The sequence below is a fragment of the Leucoraja erinacea genome, chromosome 28, assembly GCF_028641065.1.
Source record: "Leucoraja erinacea ecotype New England chromosome 28, Leri_hhj_1, whole genome shotgun sequence".
Taxonomy (NCBI): domain Eukaryota; kingdom Metazoa; phylum Chordata; class Chondrichthyes; order Rajiformes; family Rajidae; genus Leucoraja; species Leucoraja erinaceus.
The window spans coordinates 16,254,076-16,280,497 of NC_073404.1; the positions used below are offsets into that span (position 1 = coordinate 16,254,076).

General features: G+C 41.5%; 1 protein-coding gene across 5 annotated transcripts in view; it reads left to right on the forward strand.

The window, feature by feature from the left end:
• LOC129710693 (serine/arginine repetitive matrix protein 3-like) overlaps positions 1-26,422 on the forward strand; it is a 140,400-nt gene that overhangs the window by 61,196 nt on the left and 52,782 nt on the right. The window contains exon 1 of one of the 5 annotated variants that reach the window (XM_055657866.1): positions 14,123-15,509. The exons of the other annotated variants lie outside the window; for them this stretch is intronic. Coding sequence (XP_055513841.1) covers positions 15,355-15,509 — 155 coding nt within the window. The 5' untranslated portion in view covers positions 14,123-15,354. Of the gene's footprint in view, positions 1-14,122; positions 15,510-26,422 lie in introns of those variants that run through there. 5 annotated transcript variants of the gene reach the window in all.

Below are 26,422 nucleotides of genomic sequence, written 5' to 3' on the forward strand. Positions count from 1 at the left end.
ACAAATGTCATTTTTTTCAAAGTATTCAAAGGTTTTTATTAGTCACATTCACATACACCGAGGTGTAATGAAGTGAAATGCTTTTTGCCATTTTGCAGTACACAAAAGAATACAGACATAACACCAATGAGAGTCTTAAACACAAAGAACATCCCCCCACAATGGCTCCCACCATGAGGGAAGGCATAAAGTCCAGTCCCCAGCCCCAGTTAACCCATAGTCGGGCCTATTGAGGCCTCCACAGTTGCCTCTACGGAGGCCCGATGTTCCTGGCCGTTCTCGCCGGGTGGTGGTGCTCCGGTGTCGGGAGAGTCCTCACAGCGGCATGGGAACCCTGGAACGGCCGCCTCCGTACTGGAGGCCGCGGCTTCCGAAGCCGACAAGGCCGCGCCGGATGGAGCTCCACAACTGGCGATCTCGTCGCGAGATCCCAGGCTCCCGGTGTAAAGTTCGGCGCCGCCGCCCGCAGCTGTTTGTTCATTGTATTGTCTTGCAGACTCTATGTGCAAACTTATTACATTTTATGGTTTTGTGGATTGGGTGAGACTACCTGTGATGCTGCTGCAAACAAGATTTACATTCTACATGTACCTCACAGTATTTGTGCATATGACGGTAACTCGACTCGGCTGGGTTCTGTTGAAATATGGAACACATCAGGTTTGAAGGAGTCTTATTCTAGGCAGTGCATTGTTATCTCTGGCCTCCTGCTGCATAATATTCATTTGTATGCTGAACTGGATCTCCTAGATGTTTTTTTTTTTTGCCTTCCGCATGGAGTAGTCAGAGAGAATGACGAAGTAGGGCTCCTGTATAATGAACAGAATGAACACTAAAGCAGATGTATATATACTAGGGCAGACAAAAGACATAACTCCATTATAAGATGTTATAGAATAGAACCCTGCTCTTCTGCCAAATCCCACTGCTGTTGGTTTCAGCTGCAATTTGTACACTACATTCTGCATCCTTTCTCATATCCTTTTATGCTGTGCAGGAAAGTGCAAATACCTCATATTGCAGGGAATAGTTCTGCATTAGTCTACCCAATTTAGCTCAAAGCCAAAATGTAATTTGACTCTTGATAGTACTGCAGCAGTTCAGATGACCTCTTAATGCAAGACTAATCATCAGCATTAACAGAGCGTTCTGAGCAATGGCTTCATCTAAAATATTAATCTTTTTGAGGTGAAGATCACTAGCTGATTTTTTTAGCTCTTGTTGCACGAGTTTAAGCAGCTCCAGTTTTATCATGAGAATTTAACAATTATATTTAATATTGTTTAATATTATTTAATAAATGTTAAATTATCATTTCAGGCGGAAAACATAGAAAGTGCTGTTTTATTGAAATGGTGTTACAATAGGAAGCATTGATGTACGAAGAGGCTTGGGAGCTTACGCACATAGGTCACTGAGGCAAACATACTGTTACAAAAAGCAATTAATCAGGCAAATGGTATGTTGGCTTTCATATCTAGTGGATTTCAGTATATGTGCAAGGATGTCAAATAATCACAGCAGGATCTTGATCAGCTGGGCGAGTGGGCTGAGGAATTGTTAATGTAATTTAACTCAGACAAGTGTGATGTGTTGCATTTTGTCAAACCTGGGCAGGATCTTCACAGTGAATGGCAGGGCCCTGGAGAGTGTTGTAGTGCTGAGGGATCTAGCAGCGCAGGTGCATAGTTCCCTGAAAGTGTCATCACAGGAAGATAGGGTGGTCAGGAAGGCTTTCGGTACATTAGCATCAGTCAGGGTATTGAGTAGAAAAGTTGGGTTTTATGTTGCAGTTGTCCAAGACATTGGTGGGGTCATATCGGAAGTATTGTGTTCAGGTTTAGTTACCAGGAAAGATGCCGTTAAGGTGGTTCAGTTAACTTGAATGCCTAAGAATGAAAGAAGTTGCGGAATTTGATGGACATTGCCTGGTCAATTATGGGTATTGACTTCCATCATTGAAGGACTACAGGAAGTGTTGCCTCAGGAAGGCAGCTAATACCATCATAGATCCAAACCACCCTGTCCACACTCATCTTATTGCTACTATCACGAAGAGTGTACAGATGCCTGAGAATCGTTACCTCCAGGTTCAAGACCAGCTTCTAATTAATCATGAGGTCCACTGCAAAACCCTAAACTTAACCCTGTCTCAGCGAACGACTATGGACCTTGTATAAGATTGCACCACGCACTTCAGCTTGCACAATTTTGGTCTGGTTACCTCGTATAAATGATAATTTAGTGTATTGTTATTTAACGTGTGTTGTAATTTAGTTGCATTTGTCTGCCTGTAATGATGCAGCAAGTAAAGGTCTCTTTGCGATAACAAGGACATGCAGATGTTGGTTTATACCAAAGATAGATACAAAATGCTGGAGGAACTCAGCATGACAAGCAGCATCCCTGGAGAATATGGGTAGGTAGCATTTTGTTTCAGAACCTTTCTTCAGACTGATTGTAGTGGGGGCAGGAAAGGAAGATGGAAAAGAGGAGAGGGAGGGCAGAGCATGGCTAATAATAGATGAACACAGGTAAGAGGTTATTTGAGAGACTGGTTGTTGGATAAAGGCCAGAGATGAGGAGATGAGTGTGGGCACGAGAGGATAAAGAGTTGTGAATTGTTACGCTGAGGGGTAGAAAAGGTGTGAATTATGTGTCCATTGCAAATGGTGCAGATGGAGGGGGAGGGGGAAAAGCAGAGCGTGGACAGACAGGTTTCAAGGGATAGGGGTGAGAGGTGAAGGAGAGGGGGAGAGCAGGAGAGGGGGGAGGGGGGGAGGGGGTGAAAGGGAGAGGTTCTTAAAATTGGAAAATTCAATGTTCATACCATTGGATTATAAACTACCCAGGTAGAATATGAGGTGCTCTTCCTCCAGTGTGTGTGTGGCCTCACTTTGGCAATAGAGGAAGCCCTGGACAGAAAGGTCAGTATGGGGATAGGGAGGAGAGTTAAAATAGTTAACATCCTGGAGATTCTGTAGGCATTGGTGGACCAAGCGCAAGTGTTCGGCAAAGCGGTCACTAAGTCTACGCTTGATCTCGCCAATGTACCGGAGCCCACATTTAGAACATCAAGTGCAGTAAGAGGAGGTGGTTAGAGGAGGTGCATGTGAAGCTCTGTCTCACCTGGAAGGACTGCAGGGGTCCCTAAATGGAGGCGAAGGAGGAGGTTTAAGGATAAGTGTTACATCTCTTGCAGTTGTAGAGGAAAGTGCCCGAGGAGTGTGTGGTTTGGGAGCGAAGGAATGAATGAACCAAAGAAATGTTGAGGGAGCGGTCTTTGCAGAAAGTTGAAAAGGGTGGAGATGGGAAGATGTGACTAGTGGTGGGATCACGTTGGAGGTGACGGAAGTGTCACAGGATGATGTGTTGGATGCAGAGTCTGGTGGGGTGGAAGGTGAGGACTACGGGAACTCTATCCTTATTGCGTCTAAGGAGAGAGGGAGTGAGAGCAGAACTAAGGACAGAGAGGAGACGCAGGTGAGGGATCCATTAATAAATGTTGTATTGGTCCCAATGAATGTGACAATTAAACATTCTTCACTCTTTTGATTAATGTAGTACCTTCCACATTAGCAGATCAAATTACAGGTGCAATATTTATTTTTAAATATAATCAGATCAAGGTCATTAGTCATTCATGGAACCAGTTTCAGGTAGTTAGATCTGTGCAAGAAAATTACATTAATATCAGTAGATCATTAACCTAAATGGTAATGGGAGTCATAGCACTTTATGTAGATTAATTGCATTCCCTCCTCTGTTCTCCAACTTCCAAACTCAACTTCGGCCCCTGCAGTCATTGCTCAGACAGCACGCATTTCATTAAAATCAAACAGATAAATGACAATGCGATTCAGTACCAATCCTGAGAGGTTTGACTATTAAGAAGCTTTCTCTAAGTCTGAAAGTTTGAGACTAAGATGTTCACTTATTCAGTTCCAGAAAAGAAAAGATGTGCCGTTGAGATTTAGTAAAAAAATATTCAGTTCAAACCAGAGGTGAGTAAATTTGCATACAGATCCAGATCGGAATTTTGGCAGAATTAAACAACCCAAATGTACTAACACTAAATCTACAAAAAATAGATTTTCAACCTTACCACACTGGAAAGAATCTGAAGTTGTATTAACTCACAGTACTGGCAAGTGTTTAAGATGCCGTTTCCCCATTAGATTTTATTTTTGAAAGGACCACTACTCATTGTGTTGGAAAGAACTGCAGATACTGGTTTAAATCAAAGATAGACACTAAATGCTGGAGTAACTCAGGGGGACACACAGCATCTCTGGAGAGAAGAATGTCACCCATTCCTTCTCATCAGAGATGCTGCCTGTCCCGCTGAGTTAGTCCAGCATTTTGTGTCTATCTTCGACTCAAACTACATTCTTTATATCTCACTGAGATGTTGGATCCCATGATTTAAAATATAACTTTACCCCTATGGGTTACTGTCATAGTCACTCTCAGCGTCTTAGCCTCAGGAGCCTTCCAGGCTAATACTTTTGATCTCCGTCAGTTGCCGTATCATTTGCTACAATAAGTCACGAGTCGAGAGTCAGCAGTTTTTAATTGCCATATGGAACAATGATATTCAGCAGCTTAACAGGCCAATGACACAATACACATAGATAATACATAATAACAAAAACAATCTTAATTAATAATACCAGTTCTTGTACCAAAATAATCCCAAAGTCCTTAGTGCAACAATAGTTCATTGGTTAGTGTTGTGTAGTGATGGTTGTTGGGAAGAAGTTATTCCTGAACTTGATGATCATGGTTTTCATGCTCCTGTTCCTTCTTCTGGACAGAAAGGAATGCAATGAAAGTGTGGCCATGTGCTGTGGGTCTTTAATGAGGCTGCTGACTTTTCGAGGCATCGCCTCCTATAGATCCCTTCTATGTGGGGTATTCAATACTAGTGATGAACTGGGCAGTGTCCACCACCTTTTGTAATCTCCTTCCTTCCTAGATGTTCAAGTTACTGAACCATGCCATGATATAACCAATTAAAATACACTCTACTGTGCACCTATTGATGTTGAAGAGAATGTTCGTTGACACACCGAATCACCTCAGTTTTCTAAGGAAAGCCAATGGGCTTTCTTTATGATTGCATCAATGTGTTGGGCATAGGACAGACCTTCAAAGGCATGTACATCCAGAAAGTTGAAATTGTTCACCCTCTCCACAGCCAACCCATCAATGAAGACAGGTTCATGTTGAAGGTAGTTAAGGCCAGTTCATTGGCTATATTTAAGAGGGAGTTAGATGTGGCTCTTGTGGCTAAAGGGATCAGGGATATGGAGAGAAGGCAGGTACAGGATACTGAGTTGGATGATCAGCCATGATCATATTGAATGGCGGTGCAGGCTCGAAGGGCCGAATGGCCTATTCCTGCACCTATTTTCTATGTTTCTATGAATATAATTTGCAGTTTTCAAAGTAAGGTGTTGGCAATTCAGAACTAAAATATGAATATTTTGTTCAGTGAAAACAGAGACCAACATTTAATGAAGTTAGTGCAGGGATGTGGCACAGTTTTAAAAGACTAGCCATGATTTTACTGTGACAGAGCAGGCAAGTAAAGAGATACACATGGTTGCTTCCGTTTCTCATTCTATCAGGCAAAAGACCTGGTTGGTGGATTGCAACTGACCTGAAGCTGAACATTTTGTCAGCGTTCACACCCAACCCTACCCAAATCTGATGCATGGTCTGTCTCTGCCAGGCTCAGATTGGGTAGCCAAGCTCTGCATCAATGCAAATAATGTCATTGTCAATACCCATAAATGAAATGGATGTTGGGATTAATCATTTTCACATTCAGCCTGTGCTGTGAAGGAGCAGGAAAAGAAGCAAAAGATATTTTAAAAGCATCCTCTTTAATGTGATTTTTTTTTTCATGGAAGGCCAGTTGACTAGTAAATCTGTTTTAGTAGCTCGTAATCAAGCTCTATGATTTGCAAAATTGGTAAAGTGCAGCCGCAAGTGGTGCATAAGTGCATCTCATTTCACTTTGTCAGCAGAGAAGGAAAGGAAACGGTTTGTTACTCCAGTATAATTTAGATTGGAAAATCGATGCTTGAAGTTGAAATAATCCCAAATCTACCAATTGATGTGCCTTTCCTGCTGAGTTTCGCTAGAGTAGAAACTGACCTCAATTAATATGGCAGGAAGATCTAACAGAGACAATGAAAAATGATGGATTTTTTTTTTCTGCCTGAACTCTCTGTTTTATCTCTTGGAACTTGAATCCACTTGAATTCATATTCAGCCTTGTGAAATATAATATTTCATTATATGTTTGTTTAACTAAGTCACTGTGTAACATCATTTTTGATTCATCTTCTTGTTGCATCTGGTCAAGTAGACCACATTTATAAATCCAAGATATGGAAACATAAGTCATGCTAGCTCCAAAATACATCCTACACTTCTCTCTCCCTCAACATAGCCCTGTAATGCAGCAATTGTTTTCTTTCTTCTGGCCAATTTCTTAGGCAGTTCTAAAAATGTAGCCTATGTCCCAACTGACCCAATCTAACTGGTGGAATGTGGCACTCTCATAACATAGGGGTGGCATGGTGGCACAGTGGTAGAGCTACTGCCTTAAAGCGCCAGGGACCTGGGTTCGATCCTGACTGATCGTGCTTGGCTGTATGGAGTTTGTACGTTCTCCGTGACCTGCTTGGGTCTTCTTCAAGATCTTTGCACTCCTGCACTCCAAAGACATAGAGGTTTGTAGGTTAATTGGCTTGGTATAAATGTAAAATTGTCCTTAGTGTATGTAGGATAGTGTAAGTGTGCGGGGATTGTTGATCAGAGTGGACAGTGGGCCGAGGGGAACTGTTTCTGCACTGTATCTCTAAACTAAACACTTACCAGTAATAACTATCATGATGAGTATTTGAAACACCAAGGCTTAGAAGGATATGAACCAAGTGCTGGTAAGTGGGACTAGTAAAGATCGGTACTTGATAGTTGGCATGGGCATGATGGTCTGAAGGCCCTGTCTCTGTACTATATGGCACTATACCTCTATAACTGATGGCGGATCCATATTTCAATTGAGATGTCAAGTCAAGGTTTCACTTGCCCCCTCGGGTGATGATCATGAGGGTTTTTTGATAAAGAACGGGGAAGGTCACAGCTCTTTATCAAGAGCTGGATGTTTTTAAGGCAGAGATTGGCAGATTCTTGATTCGTATGGGTTTCAGGGGTTATGGGAGAAGGCAGGAGGATGTGGTTGAGAGGAAAAGATAGATCAGCCATGATTAAATGGCAGAGTAGACTTCATAAGGTCACATGGTCATAAGAGATAGGTGCAGTATTGGGCCATTCAGCCCATCAAGACTACTCCGCCATTCAATCATGGCTGATCTATCTCTCCCTCCTAATCCCATTCTCCTGCCTTCTCCCCATAACCTCTGATGCCTGTGCTAATCAAGGATGGTCAATCGAGAATGATCTCTTGATGGGCCGAATGGCCTATTTCAGCTCCTAGAACTTATGAAGTTATGAACCTGGCAGATAGAATATAATGAAGGAAAATGTGAAGTCATTGTAGGGAAAAAACCAGAATATTTTTAAATGTTGCCAAATTGGGAAACGTTGATGTTCAATGGGGGTGAGATGTCCGTGTATGAGAGTGTTTGTGTAAAGTTTTGGTCTCATTAATTTATAAATGAAACACTTGCTCTAGGGGTATTTCAACAAAGTTTCACAAGAATGGAATGGAATGGAATACTTTATTGTCACATGCGACAAGGCACAGTGAAATTCTCTATGTGAATGGTCTCTATGGTAGGGGATAAGCCATAAGTAAATGTGTTGTGAAGATCTGTATTTTCTAGAGTTTAAAAGAATAAGAAGTGTTGAATCTTTCAAAATTCTTACAGATTCAGATTCAGATTCAACTTTAATGTCATTGTCAGTGTACAGTATAGGCCCCACAGGGTTGATGATAGGAGACTGTTTCCCCTGCCTGAGAAGTCTGGAACTGTGGATTACACTCTTCTGAGTCTAGAACTGGGATTACAATGTCAAAATAAAAAATAGGTTCTCGAGGATTTAGTCATGAAAACCTATTTCAAGTGGAGGGTGATGTATTTTTGGATTTCTCTATCCTTGAGGCTCTGGTGAGAGCGACTGATTTCATTCAAAACAAATATCAAAAGGTTTTCTGGTTATTAAAGAAATCAAGGGATATATGAATAATGCAGCAACATGGAGCTGGATAGAAAATCAACCATGCTCTGAAGAAGAGTCTCAACCTGAAACACCATCTATTCCTTCTCTCCAGAGATGCTGCCTGTCCTGCTGAGTCTATGTTCTTGATAAACGCAGAGCAAGCTCAAAGTGGCAGGTAGCTTTTCCAGCTCTTCATTCTGTTTTCCTTATGATATGTTCGTCTGCTTCTCTCATTCTCTGCTCTTCTTAAATCACCTATTTACAGTACTGTCATCCTCCTCAACTTCTCCCATTTATGTTTTCCCCATTTACTGTTTTTAAGATTTATATCTTCATAATGCCCACCAAACGTTTCCCTTTATTAAGGTTATCTCCATTTCTTGCATTTTGCATTCTCTTCCCCCCAGTTTTCCATTTACTGGTAACTTCTGTCAATTGGCTCATTTGAACCATTGTTTTTAATTCTCCCAGTTACTGCTTCTTGCCACCCTCTCTTGCATCTCCTCAAGACTGCTCCCTCTTCAGATAGATTAAGAGGTATACATCTTTTCCAATTGGGTAAACAAGCCCACTGTGAATCTACTGCTAACTGTGATTGATTGTGTGACAAGGTTCAAAATAACCAGCTCCCGAACTGGCCGCATCAGACCGCATCAGTGTCTTAGCCCTTGAAATGTAGGTTGAATTTCTCTTGTAATAAAAAGAAACTGCAGATGTTGTTTTATACCAAAGATTGACAGAAAATGTTGGAGTAACTCAGTGGGTCAGGCAGCATCTGGAGAAAGTGGATAGGCGACCCTTCATGACCTTAAATGTCACCTATCCATTTTCTGCAGCGATGTTGCCTTACTCACTGTGTTATTCCAGAATGTTGAGCCTATGGTTGAATTTATCTTTTTCAATTGGGATGAAACAGGGGAATGGTTACCAATAACATAACAGATTTCATTTAGTCTTGGTATGAATCCCACAAAAATGGTAATTTAAATACTTCATGCAATTCTGTAGGTACAAGACAAGCAAAACAATTTTTCTGAAACAAATTTATGAGCAGACACGTTTCTCTGAAAACCTGCCATCATTATTGCATGAGGTTTTTTTTTTAGCAGTCTGCACAGCCAAGTCCCTTGTATAATTAAGGTCCAGAAGCTTTAATTTACACATTCTATCCCTTGGAGGAGACAAAACAATCAGATAGCACTAATACATTAAAATGCAAATTTGATAGATTTCTTTCCAAAATTATTATCCTGTGCTGTAGTATCTGATTAATTTGAGACACATGTAGTAAGTCTCTTATACTTAGGGGGACAAAACCAGAGACTGTAGATATTTGGTTCCCACCATCTGGCCTCATATATGTGTGCTTTGAAATAATTGATAACAATTGATTTTTAGAATCACTCAACAGCACCGACTTCTTTTGGAGTATGTGACCGTCAAAGTGGAAAAAGACACAGTAGATGACCTTCTGAGCTACTAAATCCAATGACTTACTTTAATGTTTCCTCTGTTCAAAGGTCAGACAGAATAAACTGTGTGAAGGGGTCATGTGTTTTGATAGACAGTGTGTTAATACAGTATTGGTGATGTTAGCAAGAATGGTGCCACATTTGGTAAATTTTATTTGGACAGAATTGGTGTGTTATTGCAGTTTTGGTGATGCTAGCAGGAATGGCGCCACATTTGGTAATTTATGGCAGACTGCTGATGCCAAATTTGGTGATGAGCAGCAATGTGTTTTAATGCACAAGAATCCACTGTTTAGCGATAGCCTTATGAAAGGGAATTTGTGTTTAACAAATCACTAGAGTCCTTTGTGAAAATATAGACCAGAATGGATAGAAGGGAACCAGTGAATGTAATTTATATGGCTATTCAATGGGCATTAGGAGCAGTGGCCACAAAAAAAGGTTATCTACCAAAGATATTATCTCATGGTGCTAAAAGTAATTTATTGGCGTTGTTAGAGAATTGTCATTTATAGGTTGACAACTTGTAGCCAGTGGGGGGATCCCACAGGCATCAGTGATATGATTGTAGCTGGTTGCAAAATACGTTAGTGATTTAGAGGAAGAAAACGAATGCGCTGTAGCCAAATTTGCAGATGAAATAAAAGAGGAGGAGGGTGAAGGCAAGGGGTGAGGAGGACGCAGATATTTGCAGCAAGATAAAAATTGGAAAATGCTGGAAACGCTCAGCAGAGCAGGCAGAATTTGTGGTGAGTTAATGTATATGCCGGAGACCCTTTGTCAGTGGGAGAAAGAAGTTAAAGTTGTAGAGTGAGTGGGGGGAGATAGTTAGATCACATTTTCCATTCCCTCTAAATGTTATGATGATTGTGATCACTGGTGCCATATTGATAAGATGGAACAGTTCATTAGTGCCAGTTTTTTGTGAAGTGCAGCAGTGTATTCATGTCATGTTTGATAATGTGTAATAGTGCATTCATGTTAAGTTTGGGGATATGTACCACTATCCTGATACCTATTTTGTTGATGTCACAATGTAGTTATGGTAGCTTTGAGGATGGCCTCATTGCAGCTTTAGTGATGGGGAGCAACATGCTGACATCAAGTTTGGTGATGTGTAGCAGTGTGCTGATGCCAAGTTTGATAATGCATGGCAGTGCATTGATTCTTGTATTGATAATGTGCAACAGTATGTCAGTGCTGGGTTTGATGATGTGTAGCTGTCTGCTGGTGCCTGCTTTTATGATAAGTAGCTATATATTCCTACCACTGTTTTATGATATGTATGTTAATTATTGCTCAGTTTTGGTGATATGTAGTAATGAAGCTATACCAGCTTTGTTAGGTATAGCTTTGTACTCATTCTAGATTCAGTATACTTCTGGTAGTGTATGGATGCCAGCTTTGAAAATGTATAGGTAAGTGCTGATGCCAGCAGTGCTGTTGTGTAGCGGTGTATTGTTGCCAGGTTTGGTAATAGGTACCAGACTGCTGGCACCAGGTTTAATGAAGTGCAATTGTGCATTGATGCCAGATCTGGTTTTGTGCGGCTATGTGCTGAACCCAGTTTTGGTGGTGCTTATCAATATGTTGATAGCACGTTTGGTGATAATAAGCAACAGAATCCTGTCAGGTTGGGGATCCGAGACAGTGTATTGGTGTCAGATTGGTGCTATATAGCAGTGCCTTTACACCAGTTTTCATAGTGTGTAGCAGAATTGTGATGCCATGTTTGATAAGGATTAGCAGAGCACTATGTATTGTTTAATAATGCAGGACAATGCATTGAATGCCTGGCTTGTGTTGTGTAATAATGATCTGCTGCCTTTTCTAGTGAGGTGCATAAGTATACTTATGCAAGGCTAATTAATATGTGACAGAGTATTGATGTGTTGCAGTGCCTCAATGGCAGATTCAGTAAAGTGCAGCAGTGCGTTCATGCCATGTTTGATAATGTAGAGCAATGTGTTGATGTGTTGGGTTGTGTTGAGGAAGATTGGTGGCAGGTGTGGTCGTATATAGTAGACTGCTGGTGCCATATTTTCTTGAGTTTAGCAATGTATTAATGCCATATTTAATGGTATATTTATGCCAGATTTCAAATGCTAACTCAGATCATGTAAGGCTAATTTAATTTCAAAACAAAGTGCAGGTACATTGACGCATGGATCTGGCAGGTTCAAATATGTCTTTTATCACATCCATCTCAGCTTAAGATCAAAAAAATAGTCTTATTTCTAATGTTTAAGAGGGAACTGCAGATGCTGGAGAATCGAAGGTTACACAAAAAAGCTGGAGAAACTCAGCGGGTGCAGCAGCATCTATGGAGCAAAGGAAATAGGCAACGTTTCGGGCCGAAACCCTTCTTCAAGGGTTTCGGCCCGAAACGTTGCCTATTTCCTTCGCTCCATAGGTTCCGTCTTATTTCTAATATTGGCTAAGTTAAAGAATTATAATATTGAGACTTTCAGAGAGTCTCAATAATTCTTTTATGACCAGTAATAAATTCTTTATAAACATTGCAGGTTTCTGGATTTTTTAATGAAGTCATGCCAGACATGAGCTAAAAATAAAGTTTATACAGCAGCAATTTTGCTGCGAAATCAAAGGAAGAAACATTCCCTTCACTGAGAGGAACTGAATAAAAGATGCTTCAAAATAGCAAGTTTACATGGTCCATGTAATTGAGTACGGATTGATCTTGCAGCAATAGGTACAGAAATCCATTCTCCTCACATCTATTGTCACAATTTCTTAATTTATCTTTTTTTGTAGGAAGTGGCTCATAGAGCGATGTCTACCTGTTTGAAGTCTGATTTAAATTAGAGGGAATGATGGTCTGATGCAATGCAATGGATCCATTAGCGTGTGTGCCATTTTTAAATTGGTGGTTATAACCTTTAAGATTGTTTCTTGTTTGTGGAGAGAAGAGTGCCACAAATATATTGCATCATTTCTGTGTCTTGGTGGCAGTTTATCAATGAATCATTGCATTTTAATGTTACATTACATCACTACAAGTCTTGTGTTCCATGCAGTTTATTATCAACAGTTCAGCTGAAGATAAGTCGTGAAATTCATTTGTAAACACTCCTCTGGACTCCTATCCCACAGTTTCACTGGAATTCACACATAACCATTGATATGATAGCGAAAGGCCTGGAAATTATTTCTCATAGCTCCATGTTTATGTGCATTACCAAATGAATCTTATAAAAATCCCAATTGCTGAATGTGATTGGTACTTACTTTGTGAATTGCAAAACTAGACAAATTGGTGCCAGGTCCCCTGTTTTGTTTTAATCATTTTTTGGGGGATAGGTGGATATCACTGGCAAAGCCAATGTCTACTGTCCATCCCTACCTGCAGTTGAGAACATGGTGGTGAGCAACTTTCTTGAACTCCAGCAGTTCTGGTTGTAAAGGTGTTAACACAATGCATTTGGGTAGGTTATTGTCAGACTTAGATCCACGGATAATGATGGACTGAGCCGGTTGCTGTGTAATTTAGAGAGAAACTCGCAGGTACCTGTAGTGGTGTTCCATGGTACCTATTTTTTCCCTTATTGTTGCTAGGGATTGCAGACTGGGAAAATGCTGTCAAAGTATCCTTGGCAAGGGACTGCAGTATAATTCGTTGATGATACAAAGCTATGATGTACAAATGCTGTAAATAATGACTGCTCATGGTCGAACATAGGGTCTCAGTTGGATGCTCTTCACACTGAATGGTGTAAAGTTTCTTAAGCATTGTTGGAGTTGCATTTATTCAGCCAGTGTGTAGTGTTTTAGCACCTTTGTGATTTGTGCCTTGTAGATGTTAGAAAGACACCAGATATTGGAGATCTTGTTGCTCACCACAAAATCCCCAACTTCAGATTTGCCTTTAGGACCACAGTTTTTTTAAGTTGCTAGTCCAATTGTTCCTTGTCAATGTTGTCAATAGTGGATGTTACAGAATAAAGGGATCTGAATGTGCCTGAAGCACGCATGTTAGAATGCAAGTACATACAGTGAGTGACCAGGCAGGCAAATTAAACATGTGTTCAAGAAGGAACTGCAGATGCTGGCAGATCGAAGGTACACAAAATTGCTGGCGAAACTCAGCGGGTGCAGCAGCATCTATGGAGCGAAGAAAATAGGCGACGTTTCGGGCCGAAACCCTTCTTCAGAAGGGTTTCCCTGCTTCTTCGAGGCAAATTAAACATTATCCTTTATTGCAAAGAGGATGGAGTATGAATGCAGGGAATCTTAGTGCAACCATACAGGGTGTTACTGAGATTATACCTGGAGTATAGATGCAATATTGGAGGGATTTATTTGTAGCAGACACAAATCAGAGAAGATTCTCCAGGTTGATTTGTGGGAAGAAGAGGTTAACTTATGAGGAAAGGTTGAAAGGGCTCATTTAAATTTGTGAACTGGAGAGTATCATCTAAAATATATAATATTCTGAGAGAGTTTAACAGAATAGAAGCCAAGAGGCTGTCTCTCTCATGGGGGAATCTAGAGATGGTGGGTCTAGTTTCAGAATACAGGGCCATCCATAATTGAAATAATGGGAAGAAGGTGGGAATGAACAAAGTGCTTGACTGTTTTTAAACACAATTCTACCCATGGATTTGACGTGGGTTGTGTGCCATGTTTCTTTGTGACTGCTTACAGTTGTTTGACCTGGGAGCTCCAATTTATGTTGTGAAGGTTTCAAACATGAGTTTCGTGATGCATATCCGACTCTGGGAAAACATGGGAACAGTAATGTGGATCCTTACTAAATGGTGGAATCTCATCTGAAAATTATTACAGTACTGTGTTATATTTATAGTGGTTTGCTTAGTGTAATAAAAACACTATGTGATTCACTTCTCAGCGAAGCAAATAGTTTAGGGGAAAGTAGTAGCTCAGGATAACATCATTTAAAATCAATTCACTTTGCAGAAACACATATTTACACTTGCTTCAAAGCGTATGATGCCCGATCAAATAATTCCCACCGGCACATTGTACCGTTAACATAACATAACGTAGGCATTGTAGACGGAATCCTTGAACATTATTGACTGAATCCTGCGTCTCGGGAAATCCGGGATCCTGGTTTTCTGAGGAGCCAGTTATTGAGGATTTTTACCTTGCAGTTCACATTGAAACGCTGCTGTCTTCAAGAATATTGAAAGGCTACACTGCACAAAATTCCGAACTATTTAATTGCCTTTATACTTTATGATGGATTTTTGAAGTTCTGTAAATAAATGCTGCCTTGAAGTTGAGGATGCAGCATTTGCTTAGACGTTTTAATCGGGGAAGGGAGGAAAAGGGAAATTCTGGACATTTCTCTGACAAGGCAATAGAATAAATCCCTCAGTGGCAAGCCCTGGGGATCATGGCTGAGGGTTCTTATTGTGGTCTTGCAGCCAGTGTTGTGAAAAGGTGTGCAGTGTAAAGTCGACAGCGCTGCGAACGCTGCCTGTACTACGTGCTGCACAAGCAAGAACATGTCAGGCGCCGTTACAACCACACCGTGAGAGCATAGACAGAGACAACCACACAGTGAGAGCATAGACAGAGCTGAGGAGGATCTGCTTCACCCTCTTCATTCAACTGGAAGGCACTCCTCGAGCATCCATTTTTTAAATCTGTGTGTCTGCTCACGGTGCATGTGCCAGCAGCACATAAATGATGCAAAATGTGTTCGGACATGACAAGGGCAGAATGCGATGAGAAGCAGCTCTTTGAGCAGTTTTGGAGAGGAGCGTTGCAAACAGTGGCCACCCCAAGGCCTCAGAGTATGCCATTGGAAAACATTGATTCCAGAAAGCCTGTCAGCTCATATGAAAGCAGGTTAGTGGCGTGTGGCATGTTTCATTGTTTAACGACACCTCGCCATACCTGAGAATGCTACCCTATTTTCTAAATTGATGTCTAAGTGCAAAGGTGACTTTACACTGTGAATAATTAAATTTTTGTGGTTGATGCTCATTTTTCTTGTATGTAAAATGGATGCTTTTTCCCCCCAATGCTCCGCTGCCCATTTCGCTACAGCGCTACCTAGAGCATCCTTATCCCGAGTCAGTCTTGCCATATCGGGAAACGCCACTGTAATTTTGTTCAATATTATGAACAAAATTTAATTGAAATTTGCATCGCTGAATTACCTTTGCTGAGCGTTGTGAAAACATTACCGCAGGTGGGATGTTACCATTGAACGATATGGAAAAGCCTATCTTGACCTCCGTGTGTCAGAGACAGGTATTAGGAAGCTTGAGAATAGGCCCATTTCCCACTGGTACACATTGTCCAAAGTAAAAGCAGCGAGAGAAACGGACTTAGAGCAACACGTGTGTCCTGGGACCCTGTGTTGCCCACAGTCTGAAAAATAAACTGCGAAAACCGACACAACGTGCTGTAGTAACTCAGTGGGTCAGGCAGCATCTCTGGAGAACATGGATAGTTGACGTTACGTGTCGGGATCCGTCTTCTGAATTCACCTCATCATATATTCTCCAGAGACGCTGTCTGACCCGACCAGTTACTCCAGCACTCTGTGCCTTTTTGGGGTAAACCAGCATCTGCAGTTCTTTATTTCTACAGTAAACAGAGAAATGTATTTCACTGAATGTCAAGTGGTATCTATCAATCACAGTAGGATGTTGTAAATCTGGTGTCATTTCTTGGGTCCATGCAGGGTAGTCGGTATGAATTTCATATTTTCATATGTACATTTGGGCCCCTGAATCTTTCACTGTAATTGATCATAGGTTTGCAATATTTTTTATAATCGATGTATTAATTACTGCATTGATGAACCTCAGTCATCGCTGTCATGTCATTGTGGAATCGGACGTGACTATTACAATAAGTGGAAAGTCTGTGAGGCATTCAGTAACTACATTTGTAAAAATAATAATTAAACAGCCCACGCATGTATATATTTACCTCATTAAATGCACCCTTTAATCAAATCACTTGTAAAGCAACATCATCTATTTCTCTCCCATAACATTCCCTGTTACAAAATGAGGTGAAAGTGATTTAAAACGCTTAATTGGACTATATTGGCTTAAGCAAGTCAAGTAAACACTATCCCCTGCAAAGACACTATCCCCTGTTCTCAATTTCTCTGCTGCAAATGCTCCCTAAATGAAGCTTTCCATTCTAGACCATTCCAGTAAAAGTGGTTTCCCCCCCGCTGCTGTCATAGATTAATTCCTTGCCCACATCTCCTCTGTGCCCTGCAGTTCTGTTCTCACTTCCCCAATCCAGATGGAACAAGAATAGAGCTCCTTTGGTCCCCGTCTCTCACCCCACCAGCCGTCGCATCCAACACCTCATCCTCCGATATTTCCGCCATCTTCAATGTGATCCCACCACCAGTTTCATCTTCCCATTCCCACCCCTTTCCACCTTCTGCAGAAAATGCTCCCTTCACATCTCTTTGGCTCATTCATCCTTTCCCACCCAAACCATCCTGTTACCAGGTACTTTCCCCTGCACCATAAGAGATGTAACACTTGTCCCTTTAGTTCCTCCCTCACCTCAGGGACTAGCGCACTTTCCAGGTGAGACAGTGGTTCATGAGCATCTCGTCTAACCTCATCTATTGCATACGGTGTTCCCGATATGGTCTCCTGTACATTGGCAAGACCAAGTGTAGAGTCGGCAACCGTTTCGCCGAACACTTGCATTTAGTCCGTCAAGACCTTGGGGATCTCCAATTTGCTAACCATTTTAACTCCTCTCCCAATTTCCATTCCTAGAGTGAGGCCACATCCAAACTGGAGGAACAGTGGCATGGCGGTAGAGTTGCTGCCCTACAGCTCCAGAGACTCAGGTTCAACCCTGACTACAGGTGCTGTCTGTATGGAGTTTGTACATTCTCCCTGTAACTGCATGGGTTCTCTGTGTGAATCAGCACCTGCAGTTTCTCGTATCCCCTTTTAAGAATGCATTTCCAACTTGCAAACAATTTGGGTTACGAACAGTTTTTGGGAACAGAATTGGCTGAGAAGCTCTTCATGTAGTTCTGATGTTGGGAAAGGTGGCCTGATGAAACCAAATGTTATTCATTCCAAAATAGGAGCATAGATGCATTACTATTGTCCATGGTTCTAAAGGAAGCTTAAATAAAAGCTGACTTGGGCCTCTAATCCTTCTTATCTCGGTTGGTGCCAGCTAGTGGGAGATGGGGAAATTGAAAGTAGAGGATGGCATCCTTGCAAGAGTCAGGATGAGAGGAGGTGCAGTCAGATACCTGTGGGAATGAGTGGGTTTATAATAGATGTCAGTTGAAAGTGAGTCCCCTGTGATGGAGACGGAGATTGAGCAAGGGGTGACAGGTTGTCAGAGATAGTCCAAGTGAATTTGAGGGCCGGGTGAAAGTTAGTGGTAAAGTTGATGAAATCAACGAGTTCTGCATGGGTCCAGGAGGCAGCCCTGATGCGGTTGTAGCGGAGAAAGAATTGGGGGATGGTGCCAGCATACATTTGAAACAAGGTCTATTCAATGTAACTAATAAAAAGGCAGGCGTAGCTGGGCCCCACACGTGTCCCCTTGGCTATATCTATGATTTGAAGAAAGTAAGAGGAGTTAAAAGAACAGTTGTTGAGGGTGAGGATGTTCCACCAGGAGGAGGAGAGTGTTGTTAGAGGGGAACTGAGAGGATCTCTGTTCAAGGAGGAATGGGAGAGCTCCTGATACCTTTCTGGTTGAGAGTGAAGGTGTGAAGGGACTGGACATCCATGTTAAAGATGAGGCGATGGGGGCCTAGGAATTGAACGTTGGTGAAGAGCGTGCAAAGCATGTCAGATGTAGATCGAAATGGACTCGACAAGGGAGGACAAGATAGAATCAAGTTATTTGAAGATGAGTTTAGTGGGGCACGAGGAAAGAGAAACAATCGGTCTGCCAGTTCTATCATGAACTTGAGGGACTGAATTAACTATTGATGATAGACACAAAATGCTGGAGTGACTCAGCGGGACAGGCCGCATCTCTGGAGAGAAGGAATGGGTGGCGTTTCGGGTCGAGACCCTGCCACAACCCCTGCCACTTTTCTCCTATTTTCTCTCCTCATCTTCTTTGTTCTACTCCTCTGCTTTCCATGACTCCTTCTCCTTCCTCTATCTTCTTTCTGTCCCTTCGAGTTTCCAATCTGTGTTCATCATTTTCAAAGACAGCGCAGGCCTTACTGAGATGGCCATATGCTTGCAGAATTAATCGGAGGTAGCATCTGAGAACTGGCTTCAAATGTCCTAAGAAGGCGAAATGTCTCATAAAAATGCAACCCCTTTCAGTTGCAGTGTTTAGTGTATGGATCCATTTCTCCTATGCGTATCTCCTTGATGGGTATAGCATTCTCAGTTGTCTTCTCTTTTGCCAACCATTTTCATTCTGAGTACTGTAACTAACAACTCTTATGAGCACTGTCGTAAAATACATTCAAAGGTTCTTAATTATCATACATACCAAGGTACAGAGGAAATCCTTTTTTGCACACAGTTCAGTAAATTATTGTCATAAATAAATACTATTCCAGTTTAATTCCAAGGTGTATAGAAATAACCCACTGAGACCAAATGAACGAGTCACAGTCCAAGCTGCAGATGGCCATAAAGGCTTGTTGCATCTGCCGCCTGCATCAGGAGTGTCCAGCAAACCATCGTCCATCCCCTCACCCAGCCACCGTTCAGTGTTTGTGCTCTGGGAGTGCCTCCTGTAGACGACCAGAAGATAAGAGCCCTGTGTAGGAAGGAATTGCTGATGCTGGTTTATACTGAAAATAGACACAAAATGCTGGAGGAACTCAGCAGGTCAGGCAGCATCTCTGGAAAATGGAAAAGGTGACGTTTTGGTTCTTGACCCTTCTTCAGACTCCGATTAGACCCCTCGTTCTTCCTACCGGCCTTCTGTTCTTGCATTTGCCGTCGAAAGAACAAAACCTGCATGACTTCCTCCACCTTTCCCCCTGGTTCATTGGCCCTCAGAGAAGAGCAGGGGCCCGGCTCATTGGTTTCCCTCTCCAGGTGGGTTCCCCGGTTCCACGGCAGGTGAGCTAGACCTGCTGCTGGGTATGGCCACGGTCCGACAGCCCCTTCTGCTGTGTGGCCTTGCGCACCATATCTGAGGAAGAATTTTCTAGCTCTGGAGAGGGTCCAGAGGAGGTTTACAAGAATGATCCCAAGAATGAGTAGGTTAACCTATGATGAGCTTTTGTCCGCACTGGGCCTGTACTCATTGGAGTTTTGAAGAAAGTTATTACCACCAATTTGCCTTAGTGAAAACCTAGATTTGACGTGAGGTGAAAGTCCTATTTAATAATAAGTTGGTGAAAATTCTGCACTGACTGCAGAGGGTATATTGCTGCTGTGTGTAATTAATCATAATCATACTTTATTAGCCAAGTATGTTTTGCAACATACGAGGAATTTGATTTGCCATACAGTATTACTAATAAAAAGCAGCAGAACATACAAAATACATTTTAACATAAGCATCCACCACAGTGACTTCTCTACATTCCTCACTGTGATGGAAGGCGAAAAAAAGTTAAATCTCTTCACTTCTTTGTTCATCCGCGATCAAGGGCCTTGAGCCTTCCCTTGGCAGGACGATCTTGACTCCCGTAGCCGGCGGTGGGCCTCTTCGACGGGGCGATCAAGCTCCTCCAACGGGGGGTTGTCAGCTCCCCCGCACAGGTGATCAGACCCCGGGTCAGGGTTAGTCGAACGTTGTGTGGTTTTGGAGCACCCGAGACTGCGAGCCATTGATGTTAAAGTCCGCAGGCCCAGGCAAGGAATCAGCTCCAATGTAAGTCCACGCCCCGCAGACTTACAGTTAGTCCCGAGCAAGCCATCCAGCTGCATGATATTAGGCCGCAGAGCGACCAGAGATACGACCCGAAAAAAAAATCACATCTCCGGCAAGGTAAAAGATTGGAAAAAAAATTTTCCCGACCTTCCCGCCCACCCCCCACATAAAACAAACTGGAGAACATTAACACAAACTTTAAAAACACACTAAAAATAATTTTAAATGACGAAAGGACTGCCATTGCAGCGCCACCCGATTGTACATGATAGGTGAATAAGATGCTGGAGTCATGATCAAGTTTCAGACCCATTTTAAAGTTTATATCCTTCTGACAATTGCATTTGTACAAAATGCATTCATCCTCATTCTGAAATACTTCACCTTGCAAATCTTTGCAATTTTTCATGAGTCCCAGCAGATGTTAGTTGTTAATTGGAAAGAAGATGAAGCTTGGCACAGAGGAGGTGCTGCACAGATTGATGTATTTTCCACCTTGACTGCAGTGGCTAAGAAGGTGCCATTTGTCAGAGTGGAGAGGGTGCAGATAGGTAAATGCCAAGTCATGAAGCATATCTCAACCCCAACCTTGCAAGTGGCTTGCTTCTCTGGAACTATGATTTTTCTTCTTTGTTATATAAAGAGTGGGGTTTCCATGTTCTTCTCGACAACTGATATGCAAGGAGGTTAAATCTTGGAGCCATACAGTCATGAAAGGCTGATTGAAATGACTGAAATATTTGATAGTAGATATTGTGGAATTGTTTCCATGAGTGGGAATCCAGAACTAGCAATTCAGAATTGTGAGCATGGGAATATAAGGAAATGCTCCTTCATGTGTAGTAAGGAACTGCAGATGCTGGTTATACACTGAAGATAGACACAAAATGCAGGAGTAACTCAGCAGGACAGGCAGCATGGCTGAAGAGAAGGAATTGTGATGTTTAAGGTCGAAATCCTTCTTCATACTCTTCTTCAGACTTCAGACTTTAGACTGAAGAAGAGTCTCGACCCGAAAAGTCACCCTTTCCTTCTCTTCAGAGATGCTGCCTGTCCCACTGAGTTACTCTAGTACTCCTTTATAGACGGCATAACGGAAATTTGGAATAGCTCTCACCACCAAAAGGTTTTGAGAGAGGATCAAATGAAAAATTCCAAACATTCTTAATGGCAAGAGTTAATAATTTAACATAAAAGATCACTTAACATAACGATCAGTTGTGATATTATTGATTTAAAAATTAATATTATGGCATTTCAAGATTGCTAAAGGGCAGAATTTATTGCCAATTCTTATTTACATGAACACATCTCATTCACCAGTCTTAAGGGAAGGAAATCAGGCATCCTTACCTGGAGTAACTCCAGACCTGTTCATCTCTTAATCCAGACTATCACCAATGAGGTTTACTCTTAACTGCTTCCACAATTTAAATTAATAGTGGCCGGTAAATGTTGCAATTGATAGCAAAGTCCATATTGTTTGCAGTGTTTGTGGGAATCCAAAGTATCAGATTCCATAACAAAGAAGTCCTGTTGATAATATTTCCAAATCGGGATCATGTGTTACTTGGAAGAGAGCCAGTAGGTGGCAGCGCTCCCATGCACCTGCTACTCTTGTACTTTTTGGAGGTAGTCAGATGTTTAGGACTTACTGACAGAGGAGCCGAGGCAATAACTGTAGTGCATTGTGTAGCGGTGAATGGATAAAGGTTTAGGTTGGTGGATTGGGTGCCAATTGAGCAATTTTTCAAATGGCATTGAGTGCGTTGTGCAAGTGGCAATATCTAGCCAAGTGGAGGATTATTCCAAAATCTGCTGCCTTTTAAATGCTTGGGAATATCCTGCGATGACTCCGTCAAAGAAGATTACTAGACTGACCTACATTGGTAGCCATGGTATTTATTTGGTAAATCCAGCTGAGAATCTGGTCAAAGGTGACCCCAGGATGTGGATGGCTGGGGAACTAGGTAATGCCATTGCCTTTGAATGCGCTAAGGAGCTGATTAGGCTCCCTCTTGTTGCATATGGTCATTACCTAGATGTTGCTTGACAATTGTCAAATGTGTATGAATGGTGGATCAAGACATTCTGAGAGTTTATCCTTTGAACAGTTGAACATTTTACAGCCACCTGCAAACAGCTCTCATTCTGACCAAAGTCACCTGAAATGCCAGAGGTTGTGTTAAACCTTTCATCCCAGGCGTTAAGCTAACAGTAATATTTATTCGGAATTACAACCTACAAAAGTTTAAATAATTAACCCATGATAAAATGTTGTCACATTCAAATGAAAATCTACCCCTTAGGAGAGGAATGCTGTCTGACCCGCACCTATTAAACTGAAGAGTGTCGGTTTGAGATTTTCAAATGCTTTTACCTTCCCATCTGTCCCAACATAACATCCTTGGAGGTCACAATACAACATTAAATTATATTTCAGAGCTTGTTACAACAGGCAGCATGGAATGATTCTGGTCTAGAATAGTTCATATTGGTTCAAGGCCCTTCCTGCCCAACAGATCACAATCAATGAGGATAGGAGACAAATCATCCTCTATGATAATCCTGATGATCTGCATGAATGTGTTCTCAGCCCTTTCTTTACTCCTTATACACCCACAACTGTGCAACCAAATACAAATCAATTTACAGATTTGCGGACGACACCACTGCAAAGGGCCAGATATCAAATAATGACGAGACGGGTAACTGGAAGGAGATCAAGAGCCTCATGACCTTGTGTCAAGACAACAACCTTTCTCTCAATGTCTGCAAGACAAAGGAGATAGTGATCTTCTTCAAGAAGTGAAGCAATACACATACCCTGGTATACATTGACGCCACCAAAGTGGAGATGGTTGAAAGCTTCAAGTTCATAGTAAATATCACCAGCAATTTATCCTGGACTAACCATCGCAAAGCAATGGCCAATAAAGTATACCAACGCCTCTACTTCTCTAGAAGGCTTAGAAAGTTTGGCTACATGTCCCCAAACAACAGATACACTGTAGAAAACATTTTATCGGAATGCATCACAGCATAGTTTGGGAACAGCTCCAATCAAGACCGCAAGAAATTGCAGAGAATTGTGGATGCAACCCAGACCATCACACAGTCTAACCTCCCTTCCATTGGATCCATCTACACCACTCTGCCTTGGAAAGGTCAACAACATAATTAATGATCTCATCCCAAACACTCCCTCTTTTCCCCTCTGCCAGTAAAGGAAGAGGTACAGAAGTGTGAAAATGCATACATCCAGATTCACAGACAATTTCTTCCAAGCTGTTATCAGGCAAGTGAACCACCTATCACCAACTAGAGAGGGCCCGAGCCATTATCTATCTCATTGGAGACCCTTGGACTATCATTAATCGGACCCTGTTGGGACTTTATATTGCAATAAATGTTATTCTACACTGTATCAGCACACTGTGGATGACTCAAATGTGATTATGTATAGTCGTTTCACTCACTGGATAGCATTCAACAAAAAGCTTTTTGCTGTACCCTGGTACATGTGACAATAAACTAAACTAACAACTAAACTAAGAATTACATAATAGGTCAAATTCAACCTAATGCTCAATGCCACAGTGCATCCTTTAAGGATAACCTCTTTAAAAAAAAGGTCCTTTTTTAAAAGAACATTATAAGGCGGTCAGATCGCATTTAGAATATTGTGAGCAGCTTTGGGCTCCATACCAGAGTAAGGATGTGCTGGCATTGGAGAGGGTCCAAAGGAGGATTACAAGTATGATATTGGGGTGGTTGGGTTAACATAGAATTAGTGTTTGACGGCACTGGGCCTGTACTCGCTAGGGTTTAGAAGGATGAGGGGAGACTTCATTGATACTCTACTGAATAGTGAAAGGCCTGGATAGAGTGTATGTGGAGAGGATGTTTCCGCTAGTGGAAACCAGAGGCCTTAGAATAAAATAATGTTCCTTTAGAAAGGAGATGAGGAGGATTTCTTTTAATCAGGGGATAGTGAACCTGCAGAATTCATTGCTACAGAAGGTTGAGGAGGCAAAGTCAAAGGACATTTTTAAGGTGGAAATTGATAGACACTTGATTAGTATGGGTGTGAGTGATAATGGGGAGAAGGCAGGAAAATGGGGTTGGGGGAGGGCTAGATCAGCCATGATTAATGGCAGAGTAGACTTGTTGGGCCGAATGGCCCAATTCTGCTCCTATAACTTAACTTATGAAAATACCAATAGATGTTTGAAAACAGTGTGGAAATGGCCAGATACCTGCCACACCACAAGGATGACATTTTTTTTTATCAGTGTAAGATTCAATGTAGTAATGTTTGCTGAAGATGTCAATATAGAGTTATCTTTTCATAAATGCATGTGAATTTAATGCAACAGCACCAGTAAATGAACTTTAATTGTGTTTGTTGTTTAACTCAATCAGGGTATAAAAACTTCTGCATGCTGAATTTTGCTGTTTTAATTGTGATTACATTTTAAAGACACAGGATAGAACATTCTAATATAAAATACATATTATTTGATGCATCCTATATACTAATAAATGTATACTGTAAAACATAAACAATTTGTACGAATTACTTATGCTATTACTATCATTTAAAAAATAGATTAATTGGGTGCATTTCTTTAAAAATTGATTATTAATTATAGCTGTTGTTTAAGAAAGAACTGCAGATGCTGGAAAAATCGAAGGTTGACAAAAATGCTGGAGAAACTCACCCGCTGAGTTTCTCCAACATGTTTGTCTACCATTGATTATAGCTGTGGGTTTTTTTTTTAAATATGGAGTGAGCATACAGTGATATTTTAAAATTGGCATCCCATTATCTATTCATGGAAATTTGGGAAAGGCATTTTTAATTTGAATTTGGCAGAACTGAATGAGAGCTACGTGTTAAATCCTGGCAGGAACTAGAGGAACAGAACCTTGGAACACACATTGACAGATGAAAAGACTTGAATCCGTCATGAGATATTTGGCTCTGAATTTATGACAAGCTCCCAGATGGCGTTCCGTTGGATGCCAGGATATTTTTGTCCATAATCTAATTAATAGGTCGAGGGAGTGGGGACCACTGGTGCGAAGTGAAATCTATCTGTTCATCAGTGGCAGAGGGGAGTGGGGAAAAGATGGAGAGAGAGAGCGAGAGAGGGAGATTTATGTACTACTTAATTACACTGAAGAAGATATCTAACGTTAGAGAGTAAAAATATAAAAGTAATTTTGCCTAGACATCTTAGGGCATAAAAAATATGATATTGAAAGTGCAGTGGACACTTTATTGTGGAAAATGTGCCACTTCTGGCCAAACCCAAAATACAGGATCAAGAGTGTTTGATTGTCATATATCCCAAACCAGAACAATGAAATTCGTACTTGGTTGGCGCCTGAGATGGGGCTGATGCTGTTGGTGGAGGACTTCAGCCCAGAATCAGCTAAGAGAATAAATAAAGTAGGTGGTAGTGATGGTTTGCGAGGAAATGTAGCCAGAAAAATCAGGACCCTGGTCAACCTAAATATTTGAGTTGGAAGAAGAAATGGGTGAAGTTTCGGGTCTGAAGAAGGGTGCTTGACCCGAAATGTCACCCATTCCTTCTCTCCAGAGATGCTGCCTGTCCCGCTGAGTTACTCCAGCATTTTGTATCTATCTTCATCAAGAGAGGGGTTGGAATTGAAGGAAGATCTGTCAGATGGATCAAGTTGGGGGGTATGTAGAGAATGAGACTTCCATCATGCATCTTAGCATCAAGAAATAAGGTTATGGGAGGTGCTTGGGCATAAAACCTGAAGGGGTGGCTGGAAGCAGTTGTGGTAAGGGTTAAGGGTAGGAAGGCAATGCATCTTTAGAGTGGCGTGTCTGAAATATCAGAGTATAAAACTTGGCATGAAGGAGTTCAAATTCAAGTTTATTATTGACTAATTGTCCCAGGAGTACCCAATGA